Source organism: Lotus japonicus, chromosome 2, assembly GCF_012489685.1.
Source record: "Lotus japonicus ecotype B-129 chromosome 2, LjGifu_v1.2".
In the NCBI taxonomy this organism is placed as follows: Eukaryota; Viridiplantae; Streptophyta; class Magnoliopsida; order Fabales; family Fabaceae; genus Lotus; species Lotus japonicus.
Genome location: NC_080042.1, coordinates 80,416,553 through 80,442,157, shown reverse-complemented (window position 1 = coordinate 80,442,157; position 25,605 = coordinate 80,416,553). Strand labels below are relative to the sequence as shown.

Here is a 25,605-nt window from a genome sequence, read left to right as displayed (position 1 = left end):
TTCTGGAGTGCATCTACTTCAATGACATCAGTTTTCTTTCTTCTTCAATCTTCAGTGGTTGTTTGTATCAATTCGTTTGTTTTTATCCAGATTCACATGTAAATTGCATTTCAAAGGGACAGTGTAACAGTGAAGGTTGAAGTATTGATAGATCATGCGAGAAACTTGAGGATAGCCATAGGTTGTATTTTTTTATCCTAGACATGTTTGGTTGTCTAAAGTGTACGAACTATATAGGTTAGAGAATGAAACATCTATTTGGAGTTCGTTTAAACTAGTGAAGTAGGATGAAGTTCTGAAACATTGGTGAGGGTTGTTACTTCTAGGAAGATAAGAGCAGGCAAGAATGAGAGTTGTTATGATGGGGGGTGGCAATGAGTGAGGGGCGTGGAAATATATTTATACTAGTTAGAATGGGAAAAGAGAATATTAAAAAACAAATGAATGGATTGGTTTTGATATTTGAACGAGTGAAAATAGTAACTGACAAAGTTGAAACTGAAATAAAGAAAGAAGGCCTAGGATGCTGCAGAGAAAACTGTGTGTTCATAATCATAGAATAATTTATAAATAAATAAATAAGATCATGACACTTTAGAAGATATATTTATACTAGTTAGAATGGGAAAAGAGAATATTAAAAAACAAATGAATGGATTGGTTTTGATATTTGAACGAGTGAAAATAGTAACTGACAAAGTTGAAACTGAAATAAAGAAAGAAGGCCTAGGATGCTGCAGAGAAAACTGTGTGTTCATAATCATAGAATAATTTATAAATAAATAAATAAGATCATGACACTTTAGAAGATGGACTTTTGAAGTGGTTTTAGTGTAATTTCTCTAGAAAAATGAGATAGATGCTTTGAGAAGTTTAGATTTTTGGTGTGTTGTTCATCTTATGTCCATCTTAGGAAACAGTCACTTGCCCCTTCTTCTATAGTCTCTGCTAATTTTAGCTCAATTTGTAGGATTTGTCAGTTACTAGTGGTTCTCCAACTAAATTTACATTTTAAGCTTACTTTCTTTTCCTTCCTTTTTTACCTGTTATAGAAGATGTGTACCGACCTATGCTGTAAGCAATAGCATATACCTTGAGAATGAAAGAAATTAAGACCAGTAGTGCACCCAATAAACACATGCTTCTTATCCTTAATATACTACAGGTTCTTTACTTAACTCTGTTTTATCTTTCAGAGACTCAAACAGGGAAATTGATGGATGTAAATTTTCTCTCTTTGTTTCTACTTTCTACTGTTGTTACTTATCTGAAAGGTTTCTTGCTATAATCTCAGTTTCTCAAGTTTTCATTTTCAGGTTGTATGGAGTACTCTCCAAAATATATCATTGATTTCTTTCCTAATTGGTATTACTCTATTTGGATGGGCAACCAAGCAAGTTATAAATGTTATTCAGGTTGGTTCATGATACATTTATGCTTGATATTTAGATGATGATTGATGAGGTGTTGTATAATGTATCTATCTAGTTTTTTTACCAACCCCTACCCCATAATGAAATGAGGAAGAAGAAGAGAAGCAAAGCATGTAAGAGAAGAAAAGAAAATCCAAACTCCAAAGAAAACCGAGCGGAACTTAATAGTCTATATTTTTCAGTTTGGAATATTCATCTTGACAGAGTAATGGGAAATTTGTAACCTTTGAGTTCCTGTAATCTGAACTTTCTTTTAGCATGACTCAGGAACTTCATATTGTGACCTGATAACTGGCTTCAAAGATTGTTTTTTACATTCTAGCTATAGGCTTTCTTAGATTGAAAGTTGTGTATGGGTTATTTTGGATTGTAAGTTGTCTATGAGTTTGTTTCTTTAATTGAAGTGTTTTGTTATGTTGGATTATGAGGTTAAAAATGTTCCTAGAATATATTCTAGGCTGTAAATAATCTCTTGCATTTAAGGGAGGTTTAAAACTCCCGTTAAAAAAGCTTGCGGATAAGGGAGGTTTAAAACCCCCGCTAAAAACCGCCGCTAAATCCATATACAGGTACCAGGGTTTGCTGAAAAACGCCGCTAATGATTTGTGGGGAGTGTAACTTCGGGATTTTTCAAAACCCCCGCTAAGTAACTCGCGGGGGTTGAAAACCCCCACTAAATGCAAAAAAAACCCCCCACTAAATAACATTTTTTTGTAGTGATAAGTTCTCAAAGTCATTTGAATAGCTTTTATATATGTTGAGTACGGCTCATAGGCTGAGTGTCATACGTAATGTCAAGTGAGCAAGGTATGGTCCAGGGGTATTGTTGTAATCTTGATCAATAATATCTCTATATAAATAGGTTTGTGATACTGAAACTTTAATTGCATTCAGACCGAATCAATAAAACGAAACTATAATCACTTTATAGTCATAGACGTAGGCAATTTGATCGGACCGGCCGCATAACTAAAGCTTTTATGTGTTTCTCTATACCTTGATCTGCATTCGAGTTGTTGTTCTAACAATATACCTCTAAAAATGAAACCTTAGTTTTCTTATGTTATTATAATTATCTATTTGTTATTGTGAGCGGTATCATTGAAACATTGATATGTATTCGCGTTGTTATTCTAACAATATACCTCTAAAAATGAAACCTTAGTTTTGTTATATTATTATAATTATTTATTTGTTATCGTGAGTGATATCATTGAAACATTAAGATCCCATATTTTAATATATTTCAAGTTTCAAGTACCTTTGGTGAAATTTTTCATCTCTTGTTTAAGAGATGGATGACTTGTACTTCATTTTCACCATCTATCAATATCAACATGTATTATATATAGCTAAAAGTTTAGAACTAGTATAAATTAGTATTTGATCTTTTGCATATCATTATCCAACATTTCGCGTGAGAGTTTAATTTGCTCCATGCATATCATGACGTCGATCGGAAATAAGGTAAATTCCAAACTCCTGATTTGCGTGTTGATTCATGTAATTGACGTAAGATTCATGTCTGGCCATGACACTTACCAAACAAAAGCTTCTCATGCTCATGAAGATAGTAATATAAAGAGAGCGTGCTCTATAAAAATACGCGCGTTTTCCCTATAAATTTCCGTTTGTTCTTTTATCATAAAGATTAATAGTGTTTTTAATTACAAGATTAATTTAATTTTTTTTTTGTCCTATGAATTTAGTTTTAGTTCCTGTAAAAAAACCATATAGTTTTAGTCTAACTTTGTGAGAGATTAAACCTAGTTATTTTTGTAATTTCAAACAAAGGAGAAAAAAATAGTTAAGAGTTAAGACAAATAGACAATTGTTTTTTTGTTGTTGAAAAGAACTGTTATATCAATTAAATATGGGGCATAGAAGGCAAAAGGTCTGCGGTTACGAAAACATCGACTTCAGGCGGTACCTCCTCAATCCACACCAAACCGGCGTATGAGGCGGTGCTCCTAGCCAAAAAGTCTGCGACAACATTGTCTGATCGGCGAACAAAAATAACAGACACAAAATCTAAAGAACGACACAACTGAAAGCAATCACTAAAAATAGTAGCTAAGTAGTTCCTCCCGTCTGGAGGCTTCTTCCACATCTGAAAGAGGGTGAGACAATATGTCTCAAAGCAAACCCGTTTGAACCCAAGGTAGTATTAATGCAAGAACAACAGACAGTAAAATTGATCAGTATGACTGAAACTTGATTTTAAATTAGAAGTCGGGAAAAATATCCTGCTAGTACCATTAGAATACAATCCGTTTCAAAATAATTGTTTATTTCAATAAATCAATTTTATTTCATAATTACTCTTCATTTGTTTCTCGATGTATCAAAAAAAAATTACTCTTCATTTAGAATTTTAATGGAGTATTAATTGATATACTCTATTTGAAAAAAATAAATGAATAGAATATATATACTGGGCAGCAGAATAGAAAAACAAATAATATATTCATTTTTTTTTTCTTTTTTTAATACATTAAAAAGATAAATTGCATGCACTCTCTGATGATTGATCATTAGACCTCACTCACCCAACATAACTCTTACCAAGCTATCATTCGGGGATACTACTTGAAACTTAATACTTAGGTAGCGTTTGGCCCGACTTATTTTAAGCTTAAAAGCTACTTTAAAGTTAAAGATGAAAATAAGAGATTTAAAAATAAAGCTTAAGTTGTTTGGTAGTTTTGATAATTTTACAACTTAAAAGTTACTTTTAAATTAAAAGTTATTTGATGTAATTTGTTCCCTTCACATATACTCATCTAAACATTTATCAAATAATTGGCTTGCAAAATTTATGGACACGAAGCATGAACCAAATCTTGACAACTGTTTCAATATTTTATGGAGATCAAAATACAAGAGCTTGACAAATATTATCTACCGGGTTAATCAACTGAACTTATGTAAAAAAAAAAAAATCCATGAATCACCAAAACAAAAGAAACCCATTCGTGGTGAGAAGCATCAGCGAGGAGGTAGGTGTAAGTGGGGGATTCCTTCTCGAAAAGCTGGCGGAACAAGAGCTTGGGAGAAGAGGAAGTGGAGTAAGAAGTCATTCGTGGTGTGAGCATGGTGGGTGACCTGGGAGAGACCAGGCTACTCGTTGACGAGGGGTAGGTGAGGGGGATCTGGACGAGCTGAAGGACTCCAAGCTGGCAAGGTCCCGGGAGGGGCTCCTGCAAGACACTCCGATGCTAAAGTTAGTGGGTGAAGTGGTGAGAATGGTGAGAATAGAGAGGATACGTTACCTTTGGATAGAAGAAGTGTTCCCTTTATATAGGAGAGGCAGGATTAGGGTTGGAGCCATGCAACGTCATGCATGGCTCGTACTTGGGGGCACGGATCACCGTTGGATCCCCTGCAGAGGAACAGTGATCCAACGGTTTGGGGGCCCCTACGGATCTGCACCAGCTAACCTACCCCTAGGGTAGTTGGCCTAGGTCAACCCCTATGTAGTGGGCCCCAGGTTCCTTGTCCTCACCCTTGGTGGTGGGGCTCAGGAGTAGGGGGCTCTTGGCTTCCCCCAAACTGCCCCTTGTTCGGGACTTTTCGTGGGGCCAACCCTGTCCTAGGTCTCCTGTCCGTCCTCGGTCAGGGTTCCCGGAACAGTAGCCCCCTAGCCCTGGTCGGCTGTTCCAGCGGAGCGAGGGCTATTCATGCCCTATGTTTGTGGTGTTATAGACGTTTTCGTGGTCGTTACAAAAGGGGTCAGAAATTTAAAACTTTATTCATTAATGGTAGGGGCCGTTTGGCCGTTACATTCAGTACCCCTAGAAAGGGGGTGTTACTCGCATGGCATTGTATCGGAGGCGAACGACTCGTAGGTCTCTGTCGAGACTCTCCCTCACGGTCAGGAGGGGGGTCAACTCGGCTTTGATTTCGTCCATTGCTCCCTTCCCTTCGCCCTGGTGTTCCGTGGCAGAGACCTCAAGGCCCCAAATCAGCATGTTAACCTCTGAGCGGCGTCGGTGTAATTCCCACATCTCCTCCGTCAGCTCCAAGAAGGCTAGCAGCCCCGCCTTCAGTTGGGGGTCAGGATCCTCTGCCGACTAGGGATCTGATCCTACTGGGGGTGGAGGCTTGTGTTTGGTAGAAGTAGTATAGGTTGCCGTCTAGAGCCTCGGTCCTGAGTGCCTTCAGGTAAGCCTCCATGGAGGTCATTCTGGTCTGAGGAAAATGTGGATCTGGCAAGGGGGTGGTTACCATTTATAATCGTAACGTTCTTGGGTGGTAACGCCCATTAGCCTTTTCCTAGGAGTTTCTCTTGGGAAATAAAACGGGGCATTAAATGTAGAGGTCGGTAGTCAACGCGCGCCCTCCCGAGGCTGTGTGTACGGAGTCGACCGACCGGAGCCCACACCGAGTGGTTTAGGACGTTCGGGTCTCACACCGAGTGGTTTAGGACGTTCGGGTCTCGCACCGAGTGGTTTAGGACGTTCGTGTCTCACACCGAGTGGTTTAGGACGTTCGGGTCTCACACCGAGTGGTTTAGGACGTTCGTGTCTCACACCGAGTGGGTTGTCGCGGGGTTTGAATTTGAGAAGTAAAAAAGACGCGGGAGAAGGAAACAGTGTGAGGCTTTGGGCCCACTGCATTTAATGTACCTGACTCTTGAGGTGGTACGTGTCGTTTCCGGGTGGGTCGCGTCGTTTCGCGACTCCTCTCCCACGTGCCTCTAGAGGTGTGTGTCACTTCGCCGTCACTGCCTCTTTTCTGACGTGGCAGTGTCTGATTGGACGAAGCCCTTTGGTTTCCCCAAATGTCATGATTAGGGAAACTAGGGCTGTCGAAACGTCACGTCTCCCTCCTCATTTTCTATAAAAGAGGGAGGAGGGGATTCATTTGCACTTTCGCATTTCTGAATCTTCCCCAAGCTTTCCTCCTTTCTTTCCGTTAGGTACCGGTGTTTCACGGTGGTGTCTTCTTTCGCACGGTGGTCGTTTGGAAGCTTTTCCATTTTCTTCTTGTAAGTCTTTGCTTCACTTGACTTTCCTTCTTAAGGCTTTAATTTTTTCTTTCTTCTAGCAGAAAGGGTGGCTTGCTCTTGGGGGAGTTGGGAGTTTCCCCTCCCCTGGCGGCCCCCTCTTGCGGCGGAGGGGATTCTCTCTGAGGGTCTTCGCCGCCGCACGGTCGCGTTGTCCTGTCTAGGGCAAAGATGGATTCCGGGTGGGTCATTCTTTGAGCCGATTCCAACGACCTAGGTGTTGATACGGCGTTTTCCCTTGTGCAGGTGTCGTTATGGGGAAGCCTACCCAGAAGAAGAGAGGCAAGACCGTAGACGAGGCTTCGGGCGGGGCCCTAACTTCTAGGCCCCGGTCAGGGGCTCCCAAAATAAGAAGATCGATCGGGAAAAGTACCCTCATCTGAAGGGGGACGAGGCCGTGTATGACAAGTGGTGCCGCACCATTCTCGATCTCCCGTCAGAGTACGCAAACGAGAAAGAAGATTATTTCTGGAGTCAGCGTTTTATGTCGCAGACTCAGATCGGCCCCGGTCACATGGTGTATTCGCCGGGCAAGAAGGAGCGGCTACCCCACACCCCGCCGTTTGGGGTGTACATGCATATCTACACCATGAAGAAGGTGAGGGTGAGGATGCCGCTCACGGACTTTCAATGTGACGTTCTTCGCCATATGGGGGTCGCGCCGTCGCAGCTCCATCCCGGCGCTTAGGGTTTCGTGCGAGCGTACGAGGTTGCTTGCGTCTTGTTTGGCCAGAAGTCGTCGATTCCGCTCTTTTTCCATTTATTCGAGGTGGCCCACACTCAAGGATATGGCGGGCACGGGATCGTGACCTTGAGGTCGGGTAAAGATCTCCAGATCTTTCACCCGTTCGCAGAGTCTTACCGGGACTTTAAAGATCAATTCTTCCGGTTGGCGCCTACTACTCCGCCCCCTCACTGGTGGTTCGAGAGAGCCCCGAACGGCGGCAGTCGCGCCCGATTCCTGCTGACCTGGAACGCCAAGCACTACGACGTAAAGATCAGTGCTTTTGGTTACGAGGCTGGGGCCTTATCGGAGGTGGACTTGGCCTTCAAAAACCTCTTGGTGGCCGCCATACGGAAGGAAGTAAGGGGTAATCCCCCCAAAGAATTCTGCATTCGGCCGTTGCGTTGTTACGATCTTTGTACTTATAGCGTTCGTAAGAACGCTTGCTTGCTGCGCGAGAGAGGTAGGGTGTTTTTATTACTATGTCCAACGTGTTGTGTGCCCTTTCGTCCTACTAATTTTCTTCTTGTGATTCCTATGCAGGTGCTAAGATGGAGGTCAATGCTGCTTTGGTTGCCGCGCTTCAGGTTCCAGTCGACGAGGTCGAGACTGACAGTGAGGGGGAACAGGAGGTTTCTCGGGACGAAGGGGACGGGCTTGGCAACCAGGGGCAACCTTTAGCCGGGGCCAACCCCGTTGGGGACGAGCAGAGTGAGCCGGTAATCGATGAAGGAAACAGGGATTCCGGGTCGGGCCCAGTTAATCCCGAACGTCAGCAGAAGGGTGCCCTTGAGGTGGATAAGGCCGGCTCGGAGCGCCCGGTCAAGAGAAAACGTCGTTCCTCAGGCGGGGAGGTCGGTACTCCTGAACGAGCGACTCCGATTACTCAAGTGGGTCCCCCGGAGCCAATTTCTGTGTGGGGTCGCGATGCGGTGGATACGGACGAGCACAACAATCAAGTCGACGCTCTGGTGTACAACGAGCTTGATCAGGCGTTCCTGAGCACGAAGGAGCCCTACAATCTCTTGAACTATGCTCTGAAAGCAGCGCTTCAGGCTGCCTCTGTCATTCGTCACGTGCAGCAGGGACCAGTGCTCGACGTGGAATAGGCCAAGGAGCAGGCCGGCGAAGCTGAGCGCAAATTTGCTGAGGCGGGGAAAGAGTTGGTTGAGGCCAAGAAGGCAGTCGAGGGGTTGACCGCTGCTAAGGTGAAACTGCAAGGGGAAGTGCATGAGGTGACTGAAAAGGCCAGGCAGTTTGCAACTAAGTTGGAAATGAGCGAGAAGGACAATGACTATCTGCGCGACCGGGCGGATAAAGCCGAGCAGGAACTGAAAGACCTGAAGGCGGCTCGCGAGGGGGAGCTTAAGGAGATCGAGGCCCTGAAGGCGAAAAACGCCGAGCTCAAGAAGAAGGTTGCCGATCTGGGGGCTGAGAGGAAAAAGATGAGGACCAATCTTAAGGAGATACATAAGGCCTCTTTCGACAATGCATTGGCCCAGCTTGAGGTGGTCCACCCGGGGTTGGACGTGGGTCCTCTCCATTATAGGAAGGTCGTGCTGGGGGGGAAGATTGGTACGCTGGATGATCAGAAGCAGTTCACCCCGTCCTTCCCAGTTGAGCCAGCTCCTTGAGATTCGGCTTACATTTGTAGTTTTGGCTTATTTGATCGTTTAGTAGTGTTTTGTATAAACCCGTTGTTTCTAATTATTGTTCTGTGTTTGTAAAGACTTGTTGTCCCTACCTTTCACCCGGTGCTTGTAAGAACTTATTATTATATTTACTGTTTGCACTGCATTCTTCTTTCTTTACTCGTCCTAGAGTTATTCCATGCCTGAAAGGTCTTTAATGTTTTTGTGTCCGACTGGCCCGGGTGCCCTAAGGGTCTTTAATAATTTTGTGCCCGGTGGGTCTTAGTGCCCTATGGATCTTGGTGCCCGGAGGGTCTTTAATAATTTCGTGCCCGGCGGGTCTTGGTGCCCTATGGGTCTTTAATAATTTCGTGCCCGGCGGGTCTTAGTGCCCTATGGGTCTTGGTGCCCGGAGGGTCTTTAATTATTTGTCGATGCGGTCGTATGTATTGCCCGTTCAAATAATTCAAATTCGACATAAAAACCTGCTTCATTTCTACGCTTGGAGCTCGTGGCTCTAGTCGTCTACAAACTTGGACGAGATGGGTGTGTACCCTTGATTACAAAAGACTAAATTAAAAGAAAACGCTTAGATAGATGGCGGGTGCCTGGTCGGTCGCGGCTTAACTATAGTATCTTCTCAAATTGGTTGCGTTCCAGGTGCGAGGGACCTCCTTTCCTGCCAGGGTTTCCAGCTTGTATGCTCCCGTGCCAGTTGCTTCGACCACCCTATAAGGGCCTTCCCAGTTGGCTGCTAGCTTTCCCCGTTCGGTTGACCGCGACCCGACGCTGGCCTTCCGGAGGACCAAGTCCCCTGCGGTAAAGGAGCGGAGAACTGCTTTCTTGTTGTAGCGAATGGCTGCCTGCTGCTTTGCGATTAACTCTCTGCAGTTGGCTACCGCTCTCCTTTCAGCTAGGAGGTCGAGGTCTTCCCCTATGAGTTGATCGTTCTGGTTGGGGTCGAAACCCGCTGTCCGAGCGCTCGGTTCTCCTATTTCAGCCGGAATCACAGCCTCTGTGCCAAAGGTAAGGCGGTAAGGGCTCTCCCCCGTAGTCGAGTGCGGAGTGGTGCGGTATGCCCACAGGACGTGATCGAGCTGTTCGGCCTAGTCGCCCTTGGCACTCCCCAATCTCTTCCGGAGGCCTCGGAGAATGACCCTGTTGGCCGACTCTGCCTGCCCGTTTGTCTGGGGGTGCTCGACAGAAGTGAATCGCTGCTTGATGTGCAGCCCGTCCAAGAGGTCCCTAAACCCTTTAGAGGTAAATTGGGTTCCATTGTCTGTGACTAGGACCCCGGGGATTCCGAATCTACTTATAACGTTCTTGTAGAAGAAGCGTTGTACTCGAGCTGTAGTGATCGTTGCTAGTGGCTCAGCTTCGATCCACTTGGTGTAGTAATCCACTGCTACTACCAAGTACTTGAGTTGGCCGGGTGCAGTGTCGAACGGGCCCAATAAATCCATGCCCCACTGGTGGAAAGGCCAAGGACTGACTAGAGAGGAAAGATGGGCAGGAGGAGCGTTGTGCAGATCGGCGTGCCTCTGGCATGGGTCACATTGCTTAACATGCTCCGCGGCGTCTTTCTCTAGGGTTGGCCAGTAATAGCCGGCTCGGAGGACCTTTCGGGCAAGGGAACGCCCACCCGGATGGTGGCCGCAGCTGCCTTCGTGGATTTCTGCTAAGACATAGGCTGCTCTGTCCTTAGCCAAGCACTTCAGAAGGGGGGTGGAGAATCCCCGCTTGAAGAGATCATCATTAACGATAGTGTACCAGGAGGCGGGTCGTACCAACTTCTTGGCTTCAGCTTTCTCTTCGGGCAGCCATCCTGATCGGAGATACTTGATGATCGGGGTCCTCCAATCGTCTTCGGTATCGATCGACATCGTAACTTGTCCTAATGGACGATCAGGGTCAGCTACGTAGGGGAGGGCTAGGGTCCCCTGAATGACCGTTTCATTCAGGCCAGGCTTTCCAGTGCTGGCCAGTTTGGCCAGGGTATCTGCGCGATCATTCTGGGCTCTGGGGACGTGGCGGAACTCCACTTTGGTGAAGGTTGAAGCCAGTCGCTTCAAATGGGCCAAGTACTGCTCCAGGATGGGATCTTTTGCTTGAGCTTCTCCGTTTGCTTGTGAGACGACCAGAAGTGAATCGCAGCAGACAAGTATCTCCTTAGCTCCCAGGTCTTGGGCTGTGACCAGTCCTGCAATGCAGGCCTCATACTCGGCCTGGTTGTTTGTAGTTGGGAAGTTAAAGCGGAGGGATTGTTCGACCACCATCCCGGTGCTACTTTGCAATACGATCCCAGCCCCGCCACCTTCCTTGTTGCTCGAGCCATCTACGTTGACCACCTAGGTGGTCTCGGCAGGAGGCTCTTCCTCATTGGTGAGTTCGACCAAGAAGTCTGCTAGGACTTGTGCTTTAATGGCTCTCCTGGGCTCGTAGCGGATGTCATGCTCGGAGAGCTCGATGGACCAGCTAACCATCCGACCGGCTAGGTCAGGCTTATGAAGGACCTGTCGGACCGGCTGATCGGTTCGCACCACGATGCGGTGAGCTTGAAAGTACCTCCGTAGTCGTCGCGTCGTGGTCAGTAGGGTCAGCGCCACCTTCTCCAGCATTTTATACCTGAGCTCCGCGCCCTTCAATGAACGGCTGACAAAATAGACCGGAAGTTGCCTTCCTTCTTCTTCTCTGATTAGGACAGAGCTCACTGCTTTTTCCCGCACGGCCAGGTATAGGTATAGTGTCTCCCCTGGTTTTGGGCTAGTCAGAATAGGGGGGAAGAGAGGGTCTCTTTCAGCTGAGTGAATGCTGCATCGGCCTCCGCCGACCACTCAAAAGTGGCTCCCTTTTTCAGGAGTGTGTAAAGAGGTAGGGCCCGGAGGGCAGCCTTTGGCAAAAAACGGCCGATCGCGGCCATGCGACCAGCCAGCTGTTGGACTTCTTTGACCGTGCGCGGGCTCTTCATATTCATGATCGCCTGGCATTTGTCAGGGTTCAACTCAATGCCGCGGTTGGTGAGCATATATCCCAGAAACTTCCCGCTCCGAACGCCAAAAGTACACTTGTCGGGGTTGAGGCGCATGCTGTGCTTTTTTAACTGCTCGAAGACGACGGCGAGGCCAGCTGCGTGGTCCCCTCCCTTCGGGGTCTTGACTATGATATCATCGATGTAGACTTCGACCGATTTTCCGATTAGGTCCCCGAAGATTCGGGTCATCATCCTTTGGTAGGTTGCCACTGCGTTCCTGAGGCCGAAGGGCAGCATAGTGTAACAGTAGGTGCCCCGGTCGGTGATGAAGGCAGTTTTCTCCTCATCGTCCCTATGCATGGGAATCTGGTTGTAGCTTGAATAGGCATCCATAAGAGAGAGGTATTCATAACCCGAGGAGTTGTCCACCAACGCATCAATGCTCGGTAGGGGAAACGGGTCCTTGGGGCAAGCCTTGTTGAGGTCAGTGTAGTCGACGCACATGCGCCACTTCCCGTTTGCCTTCTTGACCAAGACCACATTGGAGAGCCAGGTTGTGTACTTGACCTCCCGAATAATCCCGGCCTGAAGCAACTCTGTGGTCTGTTGCTGGATAACCTGTTGCTTCTCGGCGCTCATTTGCCTTTTCTTCTGAGCAACTGGTTTGAACTTCCGGTCGACGGAAAGTCTGTGGCTGCAGAATGCGGGGTCGATGCCCGGCATATCTGCCGATGACCAGGCAAATAGATTCCCATTGGAAAGTAGTAACTTTTCCATCCGTTTGGAGAGGTCTCGGGGAAGGCCCTGAGCTATGTTGGTGGTGTTCTCTGGAAGGGGACCGACCTGGATGGGGTGGGACTCCCCGTCGGGTTTGAGGCGTTGATCGTCTCTAGACTGGTCCACGCGGGGGTCGAGGTCGGTCATGAAACTGGTGTGTTGAACGTGAAAGTTGTTCTGCTGGTCGTGCACTTTGGACTTCTTCCTCTTCCTTTCCTCCCTGGCCAGTCTGCAGCTGGAGTTGTAGCAGCTCCATGCCATTTCTAGGTTGCCACGTACTGGTACTGCCCTTCCTGCCCAGGGGTACTTAAGCATTAGGTGGTGGGTGGATATGATCGCCCTGAAAGTGTTGAGGCTTGGCCTGCCAAGGATGGCGTTGTACGCCGTTGGACACTCCACCACCAGAAAGCGAGCTTTTATAGTCCTGCAAATTTTGTGATCTCCCAAGGAAAGGCAAGTATCAAAATATCCTAAGGGTAGGACTCTGTCCCCTGTGAACCCGACCAAATCATGGTCGTAGGGGAGCAGGTCCTTCACCGATAGCCCTAAGCTCTTGTAAGCATCGTAAAACATAATGTCAGCGGAACTACCTGTGTCGATGAGAGTCCTTCGGATCTTACCGTTGCCGATCAGGGCTTCAATGACGATGGGGTCGTCTTCCTCGCCGGTATCCTCGCCGTAATCGTCCTCCGAGAAGGTAATGGCCACCTTCTGCCTCGGGGGGTGGAGGGACCCTGGTCGGGGTCGCCCAGCCGCGGACATGATGACGCGGGTACTCCTTTTCCGGCTGTTGTTGGTGGGCCCGCCAGCGGCCCACCCTCCTGCTATTGAACCGACGTGGACCAGGTTGCTTCCATGATGTCTCCTGACTTCATCCCGGCCGTGTCGGTCGGGGCTTCTTCTCCGTTCTCGGCTTCGTCCACGACGCTCGGGACTCTGGCGACGCGGAGGAGTCCTGTCTCGACGTTCTGCCGATCGGCGTTTGGGAGGAGTTCGCTCACGGTGTCTTGGTGGGGTCGGTGACCGCCTAGGGGGTGGCGAGCGCGGGCGCTGGAGGGCCCCCGTCGACACAGCTACATATTTGGACAGTCTTCCTGCTCTGATTAGTTCCTCCACCTTGTCCTTGAGGTTCAGGCACTCGTCAGTGTTGTGTCCCGGGCTGTCGTGGAACTCACAGAATCTTTTGGAATCCAGCTTGTCCCCTCTCGTCAGGAGCGGGGGGGGGACGGTCTCTGAGGTCGGTGGAGGCTCTCTCTCTCAGGATACGTGAGAGGGAGGAGTTCAGCGGGGTATAACTATCATACTTCTTCCGCTTCGACTTCCGTTCGTCTTGACCCTTCCGTCGGGACTCCCGGGTCGCAGGCTGGTCCTTATGCTCCTTCATCTTCGGCGGTCCTTTGATCGCGAGTGTTTGACTCGCGGCTCTCAGGGTCGCAGCATCCTCCATGTTTATGAACTTCTCTGCTCGAGCTAGAAATTCCTCTAGAGTGTTGGCTGGCTTGCCGTCCAGCGAGGTCAGGAACGGTCCTGGTGCAAGAGCTGCGGTGGCCAGGACCAACCTGGTGTCGGGGAGGAGACCGGTGATATCCCCGGCTTCCTTGTTGAACCGATTGAGAAATGCTTTCAGGGACTCCTTCTCTTTCTGCTTAACCAAAGCCAAAGTTTGTGCGGTCTTCGGTATGCTGCGTACCGAGGAGTACTGGGCTAAAAAGCAGGATGCGACCCCGTTCCAGTCGTGCAGTGAGTTGCTCGGTAAGTTCTGGAACCAGTTCATGGGTCCTTTTCCAAGGCTCATGGGGAAGCATCGGCAGTATAAAGGGTCGCTAGCCCCAGCATACTGCATCGCGCCTACGAAGAAGTTCACGTGCTCCTGCGGGTCGGAATCTCCCTCGTAGAGCTTCACTTTGGGCCGTGCCCACCCCTGAGGGAAAGGAAACGCCATGATCTCCGGGGATAGAGGACCTCCGATCGGCGCTGGATAGGTGACAAGCGCGTTGTTGGACCTGAGGCGGTTGTGCGTCCTATCCCGAGTCGGAGATGGGCTCCGACGCCTGGATGGGCTCCGGCGGGGAGAGTGGCGTCTCCGGGGAGTATGGCTGGCCACCCGCTCGGCCGCGGCGTCTCCGGCGACGTGCTTCCTGGTAGTAGGGGTGGGATCGGGCCCCCGTTCGTCTCCTCTTCCTGGGAGAACGCGAGCAGGGGGCGTGATTGAGTTTCCTGCTCTTCAAGTTGTCGCAGGCGTGCTCGGAGCATGTGAATCTCCTCTTGAGCGTCTCGGATTCTCATACTATGGGCCTGCTCTCGCCCCGCCCCATTGTCCTCTTCCATTGCCCGGATGCGAGCCTCCAAGCGGCAGAGCGCCAAATGGGCCGCATGCGGGGTAATGGCCGCAGGTTCCGGTGAGCGGGGGGGTTGTGGTTGAGGAGTCGGGGGAGGAGGGTGCTGTGGAGGAGGAGGAGGGGTTCTGCGATCCGTAGTTTCGTTGACAGTCTCCACATGGCCTTCAGGAGTTGGAACAGGACGGCGTGAAGTCTGACGTGTCTCCACCATAGCTTGCTAGTTGATGACTTGAGGCGACGGCACGCGATGCTGGGGAGAGTTTTACCAGATCCCCACAGACGGCGCCAATTGACCTGGGAGAGACCAGGCTACCCGTTGACGAGGGGTAGGTGAGGGGGATCTGGACGAGCTGAAGGACTCCAAGCTGGCAAGGTCCCGGGAGGGGCTCCTGCAAGACACTCCGATGCTAAAGTTAGTGGGTGAAGTGGTGAGAATGGTGAGAATAGAGAGGATACGTTACCTTTGGATAGAAGAAGTGTTCCCTTTATATAGGAGAGGCAGGATTAGGGTTGGAGCCATGCAACGTCATGCATGGCTCGTACCTGGGGGCACGGATCACCGTTGGATCCCCTGCAGAGGAACAGTGATCCAACGGTTTGGGGGCCCCTACGGATCTGCACCAGCCAACCTACCCCTAGGGTAGTTGGCCTAGGTCAACCCCTATGTAGTGGGCCCCAGGTTCCTTGTCCTCACCCTTGGTGGTGGGGCTCAGGAGTAGGGGGCTCTTGGCTTCCCCCAAACTGCCCCTTGTTCGGGACTTTCCGTGGGGCCAACCCTGTCCTAGGTCTCCTGTCCGTCCTCGGTCAGGGTTCCCGGAACAGTGGGTTTGGTGGTGGAAATGGAAAAAGAGAAAAATGTGAAGTGAAGAGAGAAGAGGAGAATCGCACCATTTTGGTTGTGATAATGGAGATTGGAGATGAATTTTGATTGAGAATTGAGGACGATGCCCTCACCGAGAAAAACCTCGCAACATGGAAACAGAACAACGACGTAACTTCAAAGATGGCAGAATTGGGATTTTCAAAACAGGGGAAGGGAACCAGAGGTAAATCTGATACGATATCAAGAATGAAGCGAAAGGAAATAAGTTACTCTCCCTGACTTCTCCTAATAATAATGAGCTTCTCTTTATTTTACACTATAAGAAATAAGTTCCTTAAAATTTTAGAACTTTTTTAAAATTGTGTTTGACCCAATTTTAACTTAAAAATAACTTAAAAGTAAAAAATAAGCCGGGCTAAACACTACCTTAGTACATTTTATACTGTACTTCTTTTTAATATATATATCTTAAGCTTATAAAAAAAACTTGTTCTGTACGTACGCAGAATATTATGGATGTCCATTAATTTTAAAGTATTAATTGAGTGAGGAAAACCGAGCATTTGAACGTTTACTACAAGCATTTATGAACTTTGAATTGCATTTACTAAATAATTTAATAAAAATAAGCGTTGACGTTTGACCACTAAGGTATGATTATATTTTGTGTGTATTTTGAAGCTCTCATTTATTGACTAAGGTCTAAGGCAGTTGGTCATGCATTGTCAGGATGGCAGATCAGGTCCTGGATAATTAAATAATAAAATGGGGGATGAATAATTAAAATATCTTTTCCCACAGTTTACTGAAACAAAAGAAGAAAGCACCAACTCATAACAAACCAAAAGTGTAAACGTTGACAAAATTAAAATTAGTTTTCTTTTTCTTCATCAGAAAATTAAAATCAGTTTATCAAAAAAGAGAATATTTTAATAAGTTATAAACATTAAATGAGTAAATTTTTAAATTACGTGGTATCCTGAATTTTTTTTGTGTGGTACCCAGGGTTTCAATTTAAGACTTTTTGATCATTTTGCTTAACATTTCATACTCTTCTATTTCATCTGTTGTTTAATAAATTGATAATTCGTTATATCTATGATTTGATTTGTTCTATTGTCTTCATGTTCACGACGAATGTCAAACCAGTTTCTGTTGATCTGGACCAGCCTTAGAAGATAAGTCATTTTGTTGACTTTAGTACGCATTTCAGACTCTTATATTCCATCTGTTGTTTAATATATTATAAAAAACAACGTATTGATCGACGTATCAAATACGTCAGACATATTACCCGTGCGTTGCACGGGTAAAAAAACACTAGTATTAAGTAATTTAATAGATTATTATCATGTTATTCAAGGTTTAGATTTTACTTTACTTATCAATTAACTTTATCTCATTAAATTTATTTTTTAATGAAAAATGAACGAGGGGTGGAAACGATGATGGTGATGCGCGTAAAATGACCATGGTTAATGGATAAACAAAACTCAGAAAACACAACTCGCAAATCTCACGTCCCTAAGAATGGAACGTTGCATTACTATAATAGAACAAAATCAAACTTTTAACCGGTACATGAGTCTTTATTATCAAATCAACTCATTTTAGTGACCACATCTTAATCTGACTTAAGGTACCACAACAAGCACCAAATTATTAAGATAAATTAATAATTTATCTTATAAATTAATAATCTATCTTATTATTACATTAAATGAAATTTTATAAATATTGTATAAATGGATAGGCACCACAATAATTGTCTACATGAATGGATAGGAACAACAATCATTTGTATGACTTGATTTGCAAATGCAATGAGCCAAAATCATATGCATCAATTTCTCCTCCCAAGGCCCATTCCTGCTGGTCTAGTTCAGGTATTTGAATGTATAAATTTTGTTGACCAAAAAAAAAAAGAATGTATAAATTTTGTTTTTCTACCCATACAAGGAAAAAAATATATAAGAATGAAAGGGGTAAATGTGTATGTAAAGAAGGAAAAAATCTTTTGGTAACTTCTTCAATTTAAATACAATGTCAATATAATAGTTTATTTTAAATACTATTAATTAATTTGGTTTTGACCATTTTTATGAGTGAGAAAAAATAAATAGTTCAATAAGACAGTTATCACATACCTGACTGAGTTCTCAGTATTATTGGAGCATCAATTAAAATTTTATAATAAAAAAATGGAGAAAAGAAAAATTCTCTGCCTTCATCTTTAGGATCCAATTAGCTATAAATACAATACACAAACCATGTTATGCAGTCGTAGCTTGCTCTGGCTCTTGTGTTCTCTCCTCTTTCCTGTAACACAGCCTTCTCCCTCACTGATATAAAAAACCATGGCTTCCTGTGGCGCCTTCCTTAAGCCAAACCACTCTCTGCTTCCATGCCATAAAACTTCAAGTCCAAAGCATGATAGCATAAAACAGGTTGGTGAATCACACTTACTCAAAAGAATGAGTAATGTCACAAGAGACTCTTACACACCACTTCACTTCTGTTTCATTTGCCATTTATGATCAAACAATTAGACACCATTTCTCTAAGTATATGGTTTTCTTATTTGTTTTATGTTAATCTATTTTGGTTTTCATAATTCACTGTTATAATTGCTTTTTCTTACCAAAGACCATGTAATAATGATAATGATGTATGTTTGCAATTCTATCAGTTCTGTGTGAGAGCTTCAGCTAGTAGCACCGATGATGGGGAAAGGACAATTATAAGGAAAGAGAAAGATGAGTGGAAGATCAAATACTCAAGCAAGAAACCAGTAACCCCTTTGCTGGACACAATCAACTACCCAGCTCATATGAAGAATCTTTCCACACAGGTAAACCATTTGAAACTGGTTATCATTTAATTAGTCTTGGAGGCCATGTGAACTGAAGATCTTGCATAAATTTATTCAATCTAAATCACAAGTTATATTAAAATAATAACAAAGATATAAAAATTCAAACTATATTCATTTGAATACTAGTTTAGGCTTTTGATTGGTTAAAAGAAATAGTCAAACAGACACTGTACTGTATTTATGCAAGAATAATTCTGAAATGTTACCTATCCAGGCTGGTGCATCAGTTATTTGTCTCTAGTTAGTTTCTGATTTTTTGTCTTTAAAACATTATGCATGTATTTGTCAGGATCTTGAACAACTTGCTGCAGAGCTAAGGGCAGACATTGTACACACTGTTTCCAACTCTGGTGGGCATCTTAGCTCAAGCTTAGGAGTAGTGGAATTAACAGTGGCTCTGCATCATGTTTTCAACACCCCAGAAGACAAGATTATATGGGATGTGGGGCACCAGGTCAGTCTATGATTCTCTTCTTTGTTCCTGTTTCTGAATAGAAATCAAATGGAATAATAAAAAGGTAACTTAAACTGCATTCATGCAGTGAAATTTGCAAATTTGCTCTTACAAAGAAATTTATGGCATGTTCGATTACTGGTTTGTGAAACATAAACATGAAAGAAGGATTTGATTTTAACAATTAAAAATTGAGGGGCTATCAAAAAATTATTGGGGGATCAAAATCATACATCAACCGTATTAAAGGGACCAAAAGCGCAATTAAGAAAGAAAAACTTGTTTGGTAGGAATTGTATTGAAAAATTAATTTTAAAAATAGATTTTGTTTTTAGTTTTTAAAACTAAAATTTAAAAAATATTTCATGGCTTTTTCTGTTTTTAATTTTCCAGCCATAAGTTTTTAACTTCACAAAATATCTCATTCAAGCCGTTTTTCTTATGAAAAATATTTTTTTAAACTTGTTTCTGAAAAAAAAAAAAAAAAAAAAAAAAAAAAAAAAAAAACTTAAAAATTGATAAGAGAACCAAAGAAGCCCTTCATCTTTATTTCCCTTTTTACATGTCTTTTCTATAGCTGTCAAGTGTCACTTATTGTGTAAGATGGTCTCAGATGCAATAAAATTGCAGGCATATGCACACAAGATTCTCACAGGTAGAAGGTCTAGGATGCCCACTATTAGGAAAACCTTGGGACTAGCAGGCTTTCCTAAGAGAGACGAAAGCGTACATGATGCTTTTGGGACAGGGCATAGTTCTACAAGTATATCTGCTGGTCTTGGTAAGATAATCTTAAACATCAAACATTTTATGAAACACGTGCACACATCCAAGAATCTCAAAAGGCTGGACAACAAACCTCAATGTTCTCAGTTTTTGTACAAAAAATTGTAGGCATGGCAGTTGCAAGGGATATACTAGGAAAGAACAACAGTGTCATCTCAGTGATCGGAGATGGGGCAATGACCGCTGGCCAAGCTTATGAAGCCCTGAACAATGCAGGATTCCTTGACTGTAACATGATAGTTATACTTAACGACAACAAGCAAGTCTCTTTACCAACTGCTACAGTTGATGGCCCTGCAACTCCAGTTGGAGCCCTCAGTAGTACTTTAGCCAAAATTCAAGCAAGTACAGAATTTCGCAAACTCAGAGAAGCTGCAAAAGTATACTTCTCAAACTTTTCTTATAAAAAAGAACTTAGGGTTTCATTTCTTGTGTCAAATTTCATTAGACCGTGGCATCTGACTCCAATTTTATTTGATAAAGACCATTACAAAGCAAATAGGAGGACAGACGCACCAGGTTGCGGCAAAGGTAGATGAGTATGCAAGAGGTATGATCAGTGCATCCGGCTCTACACTTTTTGAGGAGCTCGGCTTATACTACATCGGCCCTGTGGATGGTCACGACATTGAAGGTCTGGTCACCATTCTTGAAAAGGTGAAGGCAATGCCTGTCCCTGGTCCAATTTTGATTCATATTGTAACAGAGAAAGGGAAGGGATACCCACCAGCAGAAGCAGCTGCTGATAAAATGCACGGTGAGAATCGAACTTTATTTATTTTGTCTTAACAGGATTATTAGCAGAAACTCTGAAAGGAGGCTCATATTGTCACACTTTCAGGTGTTGTTAAGTTTGAACCAGCAACAGGCCGTCAGTTTAAGCCAAAATCCTCTACTTTGTCATATACCCAGTACTTTGCTGAGTCATTGATCAAGGAAGCTGAAATAGACAACAAGATAGTAGGGATTCACGCCGCAATGGGTGGGGGAACAGGTCTAAATTATTTCCAGAAAAGGTTTCCAGACCGCTGTTTTGATGTGGGGATAGCTGAACAACACGCCATTACATTTGCAGCTGGATTAGCCGCAGAAGGTCTCAAGCCATTTTGTGCCATCTATTCATCATTCCTGCAACGTGGATATGATCAGGTTAGCCAACAACAATAGACAAATATAGCAGATACTAATTTTATTCTAGTGTTTCTGTTAAACTGTCACAAATCATCTCACATTTTGTAATTTGAATTGTGTATGAAGGTGGTCCATGATGTAGATCTTCAGAAACTACCAGTTCGATTTGCTATTGACCGAGCTGGTTTGGTTGGAGCTGATGGACCAACCCACTGTGGAGCATTTGATATCACATTCATGGCCAGCTTGCCCAACATGGTGGTCATGGCTCCATCTGATGAAGCTGAACTGATGCACATGGTTGCGACAGCAGCAGCCATAGATGACAGACCAAGCTGCTTTAGATTTCCAAGGGGCAACGGGATTGGAGCCACCTTGCCGCTCAATAACAAAGGAACTCCACTTGAGGTTAGCATGAGTAACGAACAGGCATTTTCCATACTTAATGCTAATAGATAAGTAATTAAATGGGGATTTTTTTGCTTATATAGATAGGAAAGGGCAAAATTCTGACAGAAGGCAGCAGAGTTGCCATTTTAGGATATGGTTCTGCAGTTCAACAATGCTTGCACGCAGCACAAATTCTCGAAGAACATGACATTTCTGTGACAGTCGCTGATGCAAGGTTTTGCAAACCCTTGGATATTGATCTCATTAAGCTATTGGCTAAGGAGCACGAGTTTGTCATCACAGTGGAAGAAGGTTCTATCGGAGGTTTTGGATCACATGTTTCACAGTTCCTAAGCATAGCTGGCCTCCTGGATGGACCGCTGAAGGTAAACCTTCCTTTTATGTCGACAGGTCACTCTTTCCATGATTTTTGTTTTCAGCTTCTTAGTTCTACTACATGGCTCCATTTCTCTAGTTGGTAATCCTCATTTGACATTTTCCTGCAGTGGAGAGCAATGACACTTCCTGACAGATACATAGAGCATGGATCACCACAAGATCAGATGGATGAAGCGGGACTTACATCAAAGCATATTGTAGCAACAGTCTTGTCTCTTCTGGAAAGGCCAAAAGAAGCTCTCTTATTCAAGTAAAATCATAAATGGATCAGAATCTTCACCTGGAACCTGGAAGATAAATCATATTCTTAGAAGGCTCCATGCAAGTCACAAAAAGATTTTAACCAAGCCTTACAACAGAAAACATGCAAGTCACACAATTGAAGACTCAAATTTGCTGGCCAAATTTCAATAATTGAATCCGGTCACAGACCCTGTCTATATGTCAACTTGTAGTTATGATATAGTTATTTTATAATAAATTCTGTTTCAGTTCGTGTTGTATATCCACAATGATTATGTCATCTTAACAATGGTTCCAATTAGTGGCAGAAGCTCAAATGGTTACCAGTCGATTCTATTGCTAGCAACAATAAATATTCTGAACAATTAATTGATTCATATTAAATTGATTCTTACAATATTTATAGATAAGGTTTCCTAGTCCTAGTAAAAAAAATGACAAACTATAATAATAAGATACAGAATAATAACAGAACCATACTAACAGAGCTATAGACAATAATCCTAAGTCCTAACATAATAAAAACATTTCAAGATATAACAAATAACAACCATATATATCAAAACTCCCCATCAATATGGAGTGTATAGATTATATGCATCCAGATTGGAGCCTATCTAAGATGTCCTCACATTTGTTAACGATTTAGTGAAACCTCACCCTTAGAGCAAACAAATCTTTTGAAATCTCTCGGATAAAATGACAATCAACTTTTGTATGTTTTACTATCTCATTAAAAACTGGGCTGGAGGAGAGATGCAAAGCTGATTGGTTATCACACATCAGCACCATAGGACCAACATCACATAACTACAATTATTGAATCAAATGTTTTAGTCACAAGAGCTCATAAGTTTTGTGAGTTATTACCTACTCCGATACGTACTTCATGTAGCTACCACACTTTGCTTCTTACTTTTCCACAAGATAAGGTTTCCGTCCGCCCATAAGAATACAACAGCATGAAGTAGATAGTCTATGAGTCGAACCTCCAGCCTAATCTGCATCAGAGTGTCCAACAATTTTCAGTGTAGCCCCGGTTTGGGTAAACAAGTCCCTTTCCAAGTGACCTTTTGACATTGAAGAATACAAATAACGACTTGCCAATGACTTAGAAAGATGTCTTGCTACATTGATAACTTCTTGGATCAATGTATGATCATGGTGAGATAATTCAACTTGCCCACTAGTCTCCGAAATCTTCCTGGATCAGGATAAGGCTCCCCCTGATTGGGAAATGGCTTGACATTGAGATCCCTAGGGGTGTTAATTGGCTTGTTATCAAGAAGACCAAGGGGACAGATGAGGAATTCCTTCATGTAAGCATTGAGCACAGGTCTGTGTTGGAGATGGTATAATTAGTTAAAGTAATGGCAAGACAAGGGGCCAGATGCTCAATTATGCATGGTTATCTTACCTTCACAGGCTACACATGAGGTGTAGTAAGTGAGCATCTGGATGGTCTATGATACAAAAAAGTGATTCTTCACCAATAATCTTTACAGGAGCATAGTCCTCCTTTAAAATGATGGAATCTCTTTGAATCTCTAGCAATAATATCTCTCCCAGTAAGTAAAGTAACAAATTTTATCCAACTGTGACAGTCCCCACAAACTCTAAGATTCTTAAAAATCCTGATAGCAGTAGTCCTGCCACAAGTCTTCCACAAAGCAAAAGCTATAGCTAATTTTTCACTGTGATAATATAAAGAACTCATCTTCTTCTCTTCATGCAAATCCTGCAACACAAATCTGGTATCAGGACTATAACCCAGAGTTTTGACCTTCTCTATTAACTCATGCAACATGTCAAAAATCTCATGAGCTCTTGGGTGAGACATATCTCCTGCCATAAAAGTATGAACCCCTCTATCAACATCAACCCAACTCATTGCCGGACTTTTCTTCAATTTCAAATCTCTTATTGTGGTTTTCATCTCAATAACCTGGTTCCATTTTCCAGCTGAAGCATAAAGATTTGTCAAGAGGATATGCGTCCCTCCATCACCAGGAGCAAGCTGAAGAACTTTTCTCATAATTTTCTCAGCCATCTCTATCTCTCCATGAATCCTACATGCGTTCAGCAGTGTCCTCCATAGTACAACATCTGGATTTGTCACTTCCTTTATCAACATTGCAGCCTCTTCAAATCTCTTAGATCGTCCTAGCAAATCAATCATACAAGTAAAGTGTTCTCTTGTCAACTCAATATTGTGATTATTCTTCATGAAAGCAAATAATTGACAGCCTTCTTCAACTAATCCTGCATTGTTGCATGCCAAGAGAATGCTAATAAATGTCACACCATTTGGTGCAAGTCCCAATTTTTTAATTCTTTTGAAAAGCTGAAGAGCCTCATACCCGAAACCATTTTGGGCATAAGCATAGATCATTGAATTGACGGATACTAAATCTAACTCAGTTAACACATCAAAAACAGACCTTGCCTTGTCTACATTTCCACATTTTCCATACAGATTAATCAGTGCTGCACCAGCATACTTATTTCCTTCCATTCCTAGTTTTGTAGTTATGGCATGGATTTGTTCCCCTACCTCAAGCATTGCAAGGCTAGAACATGCTTGAAGAATGCTGGACAATGTGAAAGGATTTGGACTTACTGAACACCGAATCATTTCCCTGAATACTGACACAGCAACCTCCTCTCTCCCATTTTGCACAAGACCAACTACAAAAGATGTCCAAGTCACGTGGCTTGCATAAGCAAGCTGATTGAACACCTTTACAGAATCCTCAACCATGTTACATCTTGAATACATGGTGAGGAGTGAAGTCTGTGAAGCAACAAAAGATTCCAGACCAGACTTAACAATAAAACCATGAATCAACTTACCATTAATCGAATCCACTAGATTACCACAACTAGCTAAGGTGCTTGCCAGAGTATACTCATTAGGCTTGACTCTCCTATCAACCATTTCCCGAAAAACCTCAAGAGCTTCCCCATCAAGACCCTGCTGCGCATAACCCGCAATCAATGCAGTAAACAAGACCACATCTTTCTCCAAAACCCGGTCAAACACCAAATGGGCATCCCTCATTCTATCAAATTTGGCATACATATCAACAAGAGCACTAGCAACAAACACGTCCAATACCTCCAAACCGAGAACCACCGCCAACCCATGTGCCCTTCGGCCATAGCGTACAAGACCCAACTCCGAAAAGGCCTTAAAGATAGCAGAGAAAGTGTAGGCATCAGGTAAAACACCCTCCACAAGCATGTTCCCGTAGAGCTCAACAGCTTGTTTGCTCTTCCCATGGCTGACATGAGCAGAAATCATCGAATTCCAAGTAACTATGTGTCTCTCAGGCATTTCATCAAACAGCTTGCGTGCTTCAGCTACACTACCGCATTTGATGTAGCCATCAATGAGCTTGTGGCCCAACAAACAGTACGAGAAACCAGAACTGATAACATGTGCATGAACTGCTCTAAGGGTAGTTAAGGATTTTGTGTGTGCGCATTGTGTGATCAGGGATGAATAGAAATTCATACTAGACAGAACCCTCTTTTTTCCAGCTCTGTACTAATATTCTTTCCATTGAAATTCAGTCTCTTTATCAGAACCAAAATGTGCTAGTGGCGGTTTCAAACGCC

The 25,605-nt window shown here is 44.1% G+C and overlaps 4 protein-coding genes across 6 annotated transcripts; 1 reads left to right on the top strand and 3 right to left on the bottom strand.

Annotated features, from left to right (window-relative positions):
- Positions 1–9,902: 9,902 nt before the first annotated feature.
- Positions 9,903–11,072, bottom strand: LOC130737098 (uncharacterized). The gene has a single exon (XM_057588868.1). It carries the CDS (start codon positions 11,070–11,072, stop codon positions 9,903–9,905), a length of 1,170 nt encoding a protein of 389 aa, XP_057444851.1.
- Positions 11,073–13,715: 2,643 nt separating this feature from the next.
- On the bottom strand, positions 13,716–14,486 carry LOC130737097 (uncharacterized). The gene has a single exon (XM_057588867.1). The coding sequence runs from the start codon at positions 14,484–14,486 to the stop codon at positions 13,716–13,718; it is 771 nt and encodes a 256-aa protein (XP_057444850.1).
- A 3,485-nt stretch (positions 14,487–17,971) lies between these two features.
- On the top strand, positions 17,972–22,315 carry LOC130740098 (probable 1-deoxy-D-xylulose-5-phosphate synthase 2, chloroplastic). 3 transcript variants are annotated; one of them, XM_057592600.1, is made up of 10 exons: positions 17,972–18,153; positions 18,396–18,557; positions 18,871–19,035; positions 19,666–19,816; positions 19,909–20,201; positions 20,305–20,578; positions 20,663–20,970; positions 21,079–21,360; positions 21,444–21,728; positions 21,849–22,315. In XM_057592600.1, exons 1-10 carry the CDS (start codon positions 18,064–18,066, stop codon positions 21,993–21,995), a joined length of 2,157 nt encoding a protein of 718 aa, XP_057448583.1. In that variant the 5' UTR covers positions 17,972–18,063; the 3' UTR covers positions 21,996–22,315. The 3 variants fall into 3 exon arrangements, with proteins under 3 accessions (XP_057448583.1, XP_057448584.1, XP_057448585.1); XM_057592601.1 differs by having other exon boundaries at positions 17,974–18,153; positions 19,930–20,201; XM_057592602.1 differs by lacking the exons at positions 17,972–18,153; positions 18,396–18,557 and having other exon boundaries at positions 18,882–19,035; positions 19,649–19,816.
- Positions 22,316–22,624: 309 nt separating this feature from the next.
- LOC130740097 (pentatricopeptide repeat-containing protein At5g65570) lies at positions 22,625–25,543 on the bottom strand. Its single transcript, XM_057592599.1, has one exon. The coding sequence runs from the start codon at positions 25,499–25,501 to the stop codon at positions 23,471–23,473; it is 2,031 nt and encodes a 676-aa protein (XP_057448582.1). The 5' UTR covers positions 25,502–25,543; the 3' UTR covers positions 22,625–23,470.
- Between the last annotated feature and the right edge of the window lie 62 nt (positions 25,544–25,605).